Source organism: Penaeus vannamei, chromosome 12 (genome assembly GCF_042767895.1).
Source record: "Penaeus vannamei isolate JL-2024 chromosome 12, ASM4276789v1, whole genome shotgun sequence".
Lineage (NCBI taxonomy): Eukaryota > Metazoa > Arthropoda > Malacostraca > Decapoda > Penaeidae > Penaeus > Penaeus vannamei.
In genome coordinates, this window is record NC_091560.1 from 15,076,714 (window position 1) to 15,088,926 (window position 12,213).

At 34.2% G+C, this 12,213-nt stretch overlaps 1 protein-coding gene across 1 annotated transcript in view; it reads left to right on the forward strand.

The window, feature by feature from the left end:
- Positions 1-8,683: 8,683 nt before the first annotated feature.
- Positions 8,684-12,213, forward strand: part of LOC113829840 (chymotrypsin-2) — a 28,729-nt gene continuing 25,199 nt past the window's right edge. The window contains exon 1 of the mRNA XM_070127988.1: positions 8,684-8,934. Within this exon, the coding sequence (XP_069984089.1) occupies positions 8,731-8,934 (204 nt within the window). The 5' untranslated portion in view covers positions 8,684-8,730. The remainder of the gene's footprint in view (positions 8,935-12,213) is intronic.

A 12,213-nucleotide genomic window follows, 5' to 3' on the forward strand; every position in this document is an offset into this window, starting at 1 on the left:
ACATTTGTTTGATATTACCCTTTCTCAACTACCTCCAAGTTTGAAATTTTGGTCATAGTAACCTTTGTACTCTTGATTACGTCAGAGCATTCCAAAGAATTAGGGGAAATATTGACAAATTTTCGAGAGAAGGAAAGTGGGCGCTACTTATTTACGTGTATGTATGTATATATGTATATGTGTGTATATATATGTGTATGTATATATATATGTGTATGTATGTGCGAAACTCGGGATACAAAAAAAAAAATGTAGATATATATGTATATACATAGATTTCTATATATGCATATATATATATATATATATATATATATATATATATATATATATATATATATATATATATATATATGTGTGTGTGTATGTTTGCGTATATATATATATATATATATATATATATATATATATATATATATATATATATATATATATATATATATATATATATATATATATGTATGTATGTATATATATTGACGCACCTGCACCAAATATACACCCCCCCACACACACACACACATAGACAGATATACATATATGTGTGTATATATATGTATATATATAATATATATATACATATATATGTATGTTTGTATATATACTCACATATACATATATGTATATATAAATATAAATGAATAAATATATACATATATACTTAAATGTTATGTATATATATGTACATTATGTATATATGTGTGTGTATAAGTGTTTGTGTGTGTGTAAACACTCTCCCACTCCCACTCTTATTCTCACTCTGAATCCGACTCCCACCCACATTAGCACTCACACTCGCAATCAATCTCTCTCTCTCTCTCTCTCCATTTCGCAAATATTTCAAAACAAGGAAGCAACTACAGCCTTCCCAGCAATAGCAAACTTGTGTTTCCAAACAGCTGAATGCCAACCCCCCCCCCCCTTCCCCCTTCGTCTTACCAATGCAACGAAGTCCTTGCGTCATTAGATCATCTATGTATTTCCAAACTGCCGTTCACAAGCCTCACTCTTGCACGAGCTTTTGTGCCTTAAACATGAGCGCGACAACAGTGTTCCTTTTTGCAGCCCTTTGCGTTTCCGCCGTGGCTGAGGTGCCCCTCTGGGAACTTGTGAGTACTTTTTTAACGTGAATACTATTTAATGTCAAATTTGATAGATTATGTGTTGCATTTTAGTGATTGCAAGACTGAAAATCTTGGGTGTTGTCGAAAGAAAAGTGAAGACCAAATAATACTGCCCAGATTTCGTATGTACATGTACAAATAATAAAAAAATAGATGTCTTGCATATTGTGGATAGTTTAATAAGTGAATGGGAAGAAATCTTGATTAGTGATGCATAATTATTCCTCTTTTCCAAACGTTTCAAGTGAAATATTTAAGAGCTTTATACTGAAGGCGAGAAATTTTCAGTGGTTTTCTAAAAGATTTTTAGAAAAGTTTATTGGATTTCTAATAAAAAGCTAGAATCTATTAATCATGTTAGAAATTCTTATTAGGTTTCTTGTAACATAATAGAAATTTTGATTGCATTTGCCATAGAACCTTAGACATTCTGAATATCTAATCTCTTATTCTCGATAACAAGTTGATTCTTTTAAGCAGTGACTTTGTCTCTCAGAAAATGCTCTAATTCGCTCCGTTCTTCGCTGCTTGGCTGCAGCCGCACTTGTTTTTCCCGATTTCAGGAAGAACAAATGAGACATCGACTTTTCCCCGCCGCATACGATACGATTTGATTCCGATGTTCTGTTTTCTGGTCAGTTATACCTATAGAAAGCAAAGATCCAAACGATATCTTCCACCTTCATTTCTTCTCCATGAATTTTCCTCGTTGTTCCGACGTTTATTTAAAACAATCTTTAGAGAAGCGCGTGTAAGGCTTTCGAGGCCATCGTGAACACTGACTAAGGCTAATGGCTCGTCTATCCACTTTGGCAAACTCCTGATGAAGCTACAGTTCTGGAAGTAGGTTTCGGTACGTTTGATGGGTCCGTCTTTCGTACATCTGGCAGACATTTTCATGTAAACATAGCTTAAATATCTTAATAAAAGAAGGGAAACCCTAGGTTGCTAGTAACGAAAAGTGTGATTGGTAGAGAAATAACCAATAATTGTATTAATATCTATTTTTTGAACTTAAGTAAGCCATTCGATCTTCCTCTTTCTTCAAATAAATGGTAACAAAAAAGTAGCATTAGTTATCGTTGACTTTGTAGGGAAGTATTTATCGAGCGCATTATTATTTATTTATTTGTTTATTTTTCCGAAATGGCAACACCTAAGGATGGTGAGGCATTCTTCGTTCTCTCAACACAGCAAGTATAAACTATAACTGCACATTTCTTGGAAAAAGAAAACGCTCCATACTATAAGCATCATCTATGTATGTTAGCTAAATCCAGTAAAAATCTGCAAAATCTTTGTAAATGCTTCTCGTAGCTGCACCATCTAGTAGCGGATAATCAAACCTATGGTGGTTTTTTTCCTTCTTCCCTCTCCCATTACATAGAAAACATGAGTAGGGCAACAGTGAATATACAAAAGCTTTATCGTTGTATGTGTGCATTTACCGCTAATGGAAGCACGAAGTTTATGCTTGGTGATGAGCTACGAAACAGTTTATATAATTCGTTTGGATTATTGTGAATGCCTTTTATCTGGTGCTAAAATCTTTTGGCTTTAATTATTTCATGTTATCAAGATATATATATAAAAGTCTTAATTTCGTGAGAAAAGATTAATATGCCATTATTATTTACACAGACGCATATACTGTAAACAGTCGTGCATTGTTAAAAGGAATAATAATTATAATAATAATAATAATAAATCATATGACAAATGGATGTAGAGAGCGAGATGCAATGCCCATTTCATCAGAAAGACCAAGATTTTTTTTGAAGATATCAGATATCATACAGCACATGTAATGGGAGTCAGTTCTTACGCTTAATACTGACCCTCCCTAGAACCAGCCAGCAAGCAGTTGCTCGAGATGGAACAAGCAAACATGTATGCTCTCGCTCAGCTGTTCGAAAGTGGATGCGTCATAGAAACGCCAAGACTTGGAATAATAATAGCGAAAACTAGGATCACATTTTAGCACAACAAAGGGCATCCAGAATTACTGAAACTAATTATACTGCAGTGTTTCCAGCAGATAACTTGGTATATCACAACGTGGGTCTTGCAGAGTGCAATTTACGGACAAGGTAGCTGCTTTAAAAAGTGATAGCAGGCGTGTATTGCAGCATGACCCATTCCCCTTTAGATAATCATAATCATTTTTTATCCATTCAGTTATCTGTCAGTAGACAGTTTCTTTTTCCATTTTATCAATCTTATTGCTTAGTTTTAAAATGGGTCCATTCTTTTAATAGAATAAAATAAATAAAGTGAGGGCGGGCGCTCCACCAGCAACACTGATCAGACGAGCCAACGACCCAAGAGAGTTTTTTTTTCTTTCTTTCTTTCTTTTTTGGCTATCAACCAGCGGCATGTGGCCAAGGTTATTAAGCCAATGGATCTTATTTATTCTTTCAATCTAAATAAGGTCATAAAGTTTTGTCTCCCTAAGAAAAGCTATTACTTTACGAATTATTCTTTCATTATTTGCAAGTAGGTTTGAAAGTGTAAATTCTTTATTTCTTATTTGGAAATAATTTATTAAGTTTCTTCTGTGTTGGTTATATTGTTGACATATTCTGAGGATGTGGTTAATAGTGAGGTAGTTATTGCAGCGGGGACATATTGGAGGGAAAGTTCTCTATATAGGGAGTGAGATGTGTGAGTCTGGTGGCATTGACCCTGAGGCGGGCCAACACCACCTCATCCCTTCTATTTGTGCTGTGGGCTGTGTCCCACATCTCAATGTTTTCTCTGACTATGTTGGTCAGCTGTAGGTCGGTCCACTCGCTTTGCCACAGGGTGGATTTTTGCTTTTGTAAGACACGAAACACTGAGATCTGTACAAACTATGCTAAGGTCCAGATCGCCAGTTGTCAACAAGCAATAGCTTTATCAATAGCAAAAAGTTCGGCAATAAAGATCGATGTATGATTCGGCAATCTGAATTTCAATTCATTCAGTTGACCACACACCCGCACCCACACATTGCTCAGTCTTGGAGCCGTCGGTATATGTATGAAAAAAGGCAGATGTTTAATAAGGATCTCTCTGAACCTCTGGCATACCTCCACCTCCGGCGCCGTGGCCTTGGTTGATGGAAGTCAAGCTTCCATGATAGCAAAATTGGGCGTTTCCCATGGCGCTATATTAGTCTGGAGCAGGGTATCGATGGTAGAGAGATCTATACCGACTTTTTGGATGAGGTCGTGAAATCTTGTGGTAAAGGGCCTAATGGCACCATTACCATTAGGGTGGCTTGGGTCTCGAGCCACCTTCACGGCATAGGTCAGCGCCAGCTGGCTGCGTCTGAGTCGGAGGGGAGGTACTCCTGACTCCACCTCAAGACGCTCAATCCTTATACACTTCAGGACTCCAAGACATCTACGCACACATGCATTCTGCACAGTATTCAATCCTTTCAAAGTTGAGTCTGATGCCGAACCATACACGATTGAACCATAATCTACTTTATACCTAATCAGGGCTTTAAATATTATTAGCAAAGACTCTATCAGCTCCCCATTTATTTCCAGAAATGCACTTAGTAAATTAAGTGCTTTTGACTTTTATTCTTTAACTGATCAATGTGGTCTTTCCAATTAAGTCTACAATGAAAAAGTAGACCGAGAAGTCTAGCAGAAATTTGAATAGGTATTGGATGGTTGTTCGACATCCTCCTACGTGAAACATTACCCCAATACTCTTTCTTGTGGAAAACTTAAAACCCCACTGGAGGCCCCAGTTATGAATCATATCCAGTGCCAATTGGATGCGATTTGCTGAAAATTCTGCATTACTTCTGGAATGCCGTAATGCACAATCATCAGCGTACAGTGAGTATTTAAGATTCCGAGGGGGAGCTGGTGAGATGTCATTTATCATGTACAGAAATAAAGTAGGTGACAAGACACTCCCTTGTGTGACCCCGTTTGCCTGGACGAAAATGTCCGAGAAAGTGACAGCAAAAGATCTGTCAGAAATGAAATTTTGAATGAAACAAGGCAAGTTTCTACGTAACCCGAAAGCTTAAATTTTTTTGAGTTGGCCATATCACCATGTCATGTCGTAGGTGTAGTATATGGACCTGTAGTCCCCAGGGGGTCCTACCTACCTAGAGGAGTGCCTTAAGGTCCAAGGTCCCTCCGCAGGGTATGCCCACCCCCTGATGTCAACACCCCCCTTACTAGTTACTGCTACAGTCCCAAGGGATATGACCTTGTGGGAGTCACGGCGGGAAATCTGTGCATGTTCTAGGTGTGCAGATGAATAATTAAAACAAATAAAGATAACTAAAAACGGCGTAGAGATTCAGGAAGAAAAAGTGGATAAGCTAGCATAAGAAAAGTACAATATGCAGGAGGTTAAAATGAAAGGTAGTAGAAGACATAAGAAAAAAATAAGGTCAAGTAGAAGAACCACGAGGTTGCATAATGACATGTGGTGTATGTATAAGTGCAATCCTGCACGGTCCAGCTCTATCTTCAATAAATACCATCACTGAGGCTTAATATTTAGCTTTTCCGTTCTTTTAGGGTCCTCAGCTGGAGCTGCCGGCCACTTAGGTATAAACTTCATGTAATATGTACAAAATGCCAGAGGATGAGGAGAGAAACGCCCCGTGGTACAGTAGAAAAACGAATGTTTATTTCTCGCGGTACAAAGGGGGCCGCGGGAGGCGGTGACGACACACTCGTGACGTGAAAAAGACTCAACTTTCAATAAAACAAGAATAAAACAATAAAACAAAACATTAAAACGCATAATATAATACATTAAAAGGGATTTAAAAAAGGATGGATAAAATCATACATACATAGAAACACCGACCTAACAGTCGGCAAGCGCAATTTAATCAAGGTGTGGTGTGGATACACACACACACACACACACACACACACACACACACACACACACACACACACACATATATATATATATATATATATATATATATATATATATATATATATATATATATATATATATATATATATATATATATACATATACATATACACATATATATATATATATATATATATATATATAATAAATATGTATATAGATATGTATATAATATATATACATACAAATATATAAATACATATGCATATATATATATATATATATATATATATATATATATATATATATATATATATATATATATATATATATATTTATATAATATATATCCATACATTTATATATACATAAAAAAAAATATATATATATATATATATATATATATATATATATATATATATATATATATATATATATATATATATACATATGCATATATATATATATATATATATATATATATATATATATATTCATATATATGGATATATATACTCTTATATATGCATATCTCTATATATATGTTAATATATATGTACATATATATATATATATATATATATATATATATATATATATATATATATATATATATATATATATATATATGAATATATATATATTTATGAATATATATATATATATATGAATATATATATATATATATATATATATATATATATATATATATATATATATATATATATATATATGTATGTATATATATATATATATATATATATATATATATATATATATATATATATATATATATATATATATATATATATGCATATGTATGTATATATATATGTATATATTGACGTTTATATATATATGCATGTATATATATTCATGTATACATATGCATATATATGTGTGTATATATATGTATAATATATATATATATATTGTTACAGTTGGTATGTCACTAAAAGAATTCATGGGAAGAGCAGCTCCGCTAAACTCTAATTCTCCTAATGCGGTCATCAAAAATCACAGACGAGAAGTCAACTCTTAAGGGTGTGGCCTGATATGAACGGCTAAATACCACGTAACATCAGTTCTTGTGTTAAAGTACCAATAGTGATTGTTAAGATTCTTCTGGTTCATTGATTGTATTCAGTCATTCTTCATTCCATATTATAGTGCTCGTTAATGCCTTAAAAATATTGTGATCACTAACTTTGTTTATTGTTTGTTTATTTATATTTCATTATTAATTATATATTCTCTCCTTAATTGTATTATAATCCTTTCTTTATGAATAAACTGATTCATGAAACTCATCACTTATTGTCAGTCATTATTCCTCTCTCATTTTATGTTATTGATTTTTTCCCATTGTCAATCAGGGATTATATTCCATAATCAATTATTATGTAGTAAATGTAAAATTAATGACATACTTGCAAAATTGTGGATTTAAAACTCATTCAGAGTGAATGGGTTCTTATATGCTCCGGATAAGAAAGAGAGAGAGAAATAAACTTCGGGAATCCTCTGAGATGAGGAAAACTATAACTAGAGTGAGCAGGATTACTCTGCAAGAAAGAGAGAAAGAAGAAAGAAGGACAAATAAGGTTGCAATACGCTCAGTTGACGAGTTGAAATGATGTGCATGAATAGGAATGATTGATATTGTAATGATTTATGACAATTTACCTAGAAGTATTTTAAACACATTTGTTTGATATTACCCCTTCTCAACTACCTCCAAGTTTGAAATTTTGGTCTTAGTAACCTTTGTACTCTTGATTACGTCAGAGTATTCCAAAGAATTAGGGGAAATATTGACAAATTTTCGAGAGAAGGAAAGTGGGCGCTACTTATTTACATGTATGTATGTATATATGTATATGTGTGTGTATATATATGTGTATGTATATATATATATATATATATATATATATATATATATATATATATATATATATATATATATATATATATGTATGTATGTGCGAAACTCGGGATACAAAAAAAATGTAGATATATTTGTATATACATAGATTTCTATATATGCATATATATATATATATATATATATATATATATATATATATATATATATATATATATATGTGTGTGTGTGTGTGTGTGTGTGTGTGTGTGTGTGTGTGCGTGTGTATGTTTGTGTGTGTGTGTGTGTACATATATATATATATATATATATATATATATATATATATATATATATATATATATATATATATATATATGTATGTATGTATGTATATTGACACACCTACACCAAATATAGACCCACACACACAGACAAATATACATAAATGTCTGTATATATATGTATATATATAATATATATACATATATATGTATGTATGTATATATACTCACACATACATATATGTATATATAAATATAAATAAAGAAAAATATACATACATATACTTAAATGTCATGTATATATATGTATATTTATATTATGTATATATGTGTGTGTGTAAGTGTTTGTGTGTGTGTGTAAACACTCTCCCACTCCCACTCTTATTCTCACTCTGACTCCGACTCCCACCCACATTAGCACTCGCACTCGAAATCAGTCTCTCTCTCTCTCTCTCTCTCTCTCTCTCTCTCTCTCTCTCTCTCTCTCTCTCTCTCTCTCTCTCTCTCTCTCTCTCTCTCTCTCTCTCTCCATTTCGCAAATATTTCTAAACAAGGAAGCAGCTACAGCCTTCCCAGCAATAGCAAACTTGTGTTTCCAAACAGCTGAATGCCAACCACCCCCTCTTCCCCCTTCGTCTTACCAATGCAACGAAGTCCTTGCGTCATTAGATCATCTATGTATTTCCAAACTGCCGTTCACAAGCCTCACTCTTGCACGAGCTTTTGTGCCTTAAACATGAACGCGACAACAGTGTTCCTTTTTGCAGCCCTTTGCGTTTCCGCCGTGGCTGAGGTGCCCCTCTGGGAACTTGTGAGTACTTTTTTAACGTGAATACTGTTTAATGTCAAATTTGATAGATTATGTGTTGCATTTTAGTAATTGCAAGACTGAAAATCTTGGGTGTTGTCGAAAGAAAAGTGAAGACCAAATAATACTGTCCAGATTTCGTATATACATGTACAAATAATAAAAAATAGATGTCTTGCATATTGTGGATAGTTTAATAAGTGAATCGCAAGAAATCTTGATTAGTGATGCATAATTATTCCTCTTTTCCAAACGTTTCAAGTGAAATATTTAATAGCTTTATACGGAATGCGAGAAATTTCCAGTGGTTTTCTAAAAAAAAAAAAAATAGAAAAGTTTATTGGATTTCTAATAAAAAGCTAGAATCTATTAATCATAATGTTAGAAAATCTTATTAGGTTTCTAGTAACATAATAGAAATTTTGATTGCATTTGCCATAGAACCTTAGACATTCTGAATATCTAATCTCTTATTCTCGATAACAAGTTGATTCTTTTAAGCAGTGACTTTGTCTCTCAGAAAATGCTCTAATTCGCTCCGTTCTTCGCTGCTTGGCTGCAGCCGCACTTGTTTTTCCCGATTTCAGGAAGAACAAATGAGACATCGACTTTTCCCCGCCGCATACGATACGATTTGATTCCGATGTTCTGTTTTCTGGTCAGTTATACCTATAGAAAGCAAAGATCCAAACGATATCTTCCACCTTCATTTCTTCTCCATGAATTTTCCTCGTTGTTCCGACGTTTATTTAAAACAATCTTTAGAGAAGCGCGTGTAAGGCTTTCGAGGCCATCGTGAACACTGACTAAGGCTAATGGCTCGTCTATCCACTTTGGCAAACTCCTGATGAAGCTACAGTTCTGGAAGTAGGTTTCGGTACGTTTGATGGGTCCGTCTTTCGTACATCTGGCAGACATTTTCATGTAAACATAGCTTAAATATCTTAATAAAAGAAGGGAAACCCTAGGTTGCTAGTAACGAAAAGTGTGATTGGTAGAGAAATAACCAATAATTGTATTAATATCTATTTTTTGAACTTAAGTAAGCCATTCGATCTTCCTCTTTCTTCAAATAAATGGTAACAAAAAAGTAGCATTAGTTATCGTTGACTTTGTAGGGAAGTATTTATCGAGCGCATTATTATTTATTTATTTGTTTATTTTTCCGAAATGGCAACACCTAAGGATGGTGAGGCATTCTTCGTTCTCTCAACACAGCAAGTATAAACTATAACTGCACATTTCTTGGAAAAAGAAAACGCTCCATACTATAAGCATCATCTATGTATGTTAGCTAAATCCAGTAAAAATCTGCAAAATCTTTGTAAATGCTTCTCGTAGCTGCACCATCTAGTAGCGGATAATCAAACCAATGGTGGTTTTTTTCCTTCTTCCCTCTCCCATTACATAGAAAACATGAGTAGGGCAACAGTGAATATACAAAAGCTTTATCGTTGTATGTGTGCATTTACCGCTAATGGAAGCACGAAGTTTATGCTTGGTGATGAGCTATGAAACAGTTTATATAATTCGTTTGGATTATTGTGAATGCCTTTTATCTGGTGCTAAAATCTTTTGGCTTTAATTATTTCATGTTATCAAGATATATATATAAAAGTCTTAATTTCGTGAGAAAAGATTAATATGCCATTATTATTTACACAGACGCATATACTGTAAACAGTCGTGCATTGTTAAAAGGAATAATAATTATAATAATAATAATAATAAATCATATGACAAATGGATGTAGAGAGCGAGATGTAATGCCCATTTCATCAGAAAGACCAAGGTTTTTTTTTAAGATATCAGATATCATACAGCACATGTAATGGGAGTCAGTTCTTACGCTTTTAATGCTGACCCTCCCTAGAACCAGCCAGCAAGCAGTTGCTCGAGATGGAACAAGCAAACATGTATGCTCTCGCTCAGCTGTTCGAAAGTGGATGCGTCTCCTCATAGAAACGCCAAGACTTGGAATAATAATAGCGAAAACTAGGATCACATTTTAGCACAACAAAGGGCATCCAGAATTACTGAAACTAATTATACTGCAGTGTTTCCAGCAGATAACTTGGTATATCACAACGTGGGTCTTGCAGAGTGCAATTTACGGACAAGGTAGCTGCTTTAAAAAGTGGTAGCAGGCGTGTATTGCAGCATGACCCATTCCCCTTTAGATAATCATAATCATTTTTTTTCCATTCAGTTATCTGTCAGTAGACAGTTTCTTTTTCCATTTTATCAATCTTATTGCTTAGTTTTAAAATGGGTCCATTCTTTTAATAGAATAAAATAAATAAAGTGAGGGCGGGCGCTCCACCAGCAACACTGATCAGACGAGCCAACGACCCAAGAGAGTTTTTTTTTCTTTCTTTCTTTCTTTTTTGGCTATCAACCAGCGGCATGTGGCCAAGGTTATTAAGCCAATGGATCTTATTTATTCTTTCAATCTAAATAAGGTCATAAAGTTTTGTCTCCCTTAGAAAAGCTATTACTTTGCGAATTATTCTTCCATTATTTGCTAGTAGGTTTGAAAGTGTAAATTCTTTATTTCTTATTTGGAAATAATTTATTAAATTTCTTCTGTGTTGGTTATATTGTTGACATATTCTGAGGATGTGGTTAATAGTGAGGTAGTTATTGCAGCGGGGACATATTGGAGGGAAAGTTCTCTATATAGGGAGTGAGATGTGTGAGTCTGGTGGCATTGACTCTGAGGCGGGCCAACACCACCTCATCCCTTCTATTTGTGCTGTGGGCTGTGTCCCACACCTCGATGTTTTCTCTGACTATGTTGGTCAGCTGTAGGTCGGTCCACTCGCTTTGCCACATGATGGATTTTTGTAAGACACAAAACACTGAGATCTGTACAGACTATGCTAAGGTCCAGATCGCCAGTTGTCAAAAAGCAATAGATTTATCAATAGCAAAAAGTTCGGCAATAAAGATCGATGTATGAATGAATCTCAATTCATTCAGTTGACCACACACCCGCACCCACACATTGCTCAGTCTTGGAGCCGTCGGTATATGTATGAAAAAAGGCAGATGTTTAATAAGGATCTCTCTGAACCTCTTGCATACCTCCACCTCCGGCGCCGTGGCCTTGGTTGATGGAAGTCAAGCTTCCATGATAGCAAAATTGGGCGTTTCCCATGGCGCTATATTAGTCTGAAGCAGGGTATCGATGGTAGAGAGATCTATACCGACTTTTTGGATGAGGACGTGGAATCTTGTGGTAAAGGGCCTAATAACACCATTACCATTAGGGTGGCTTGG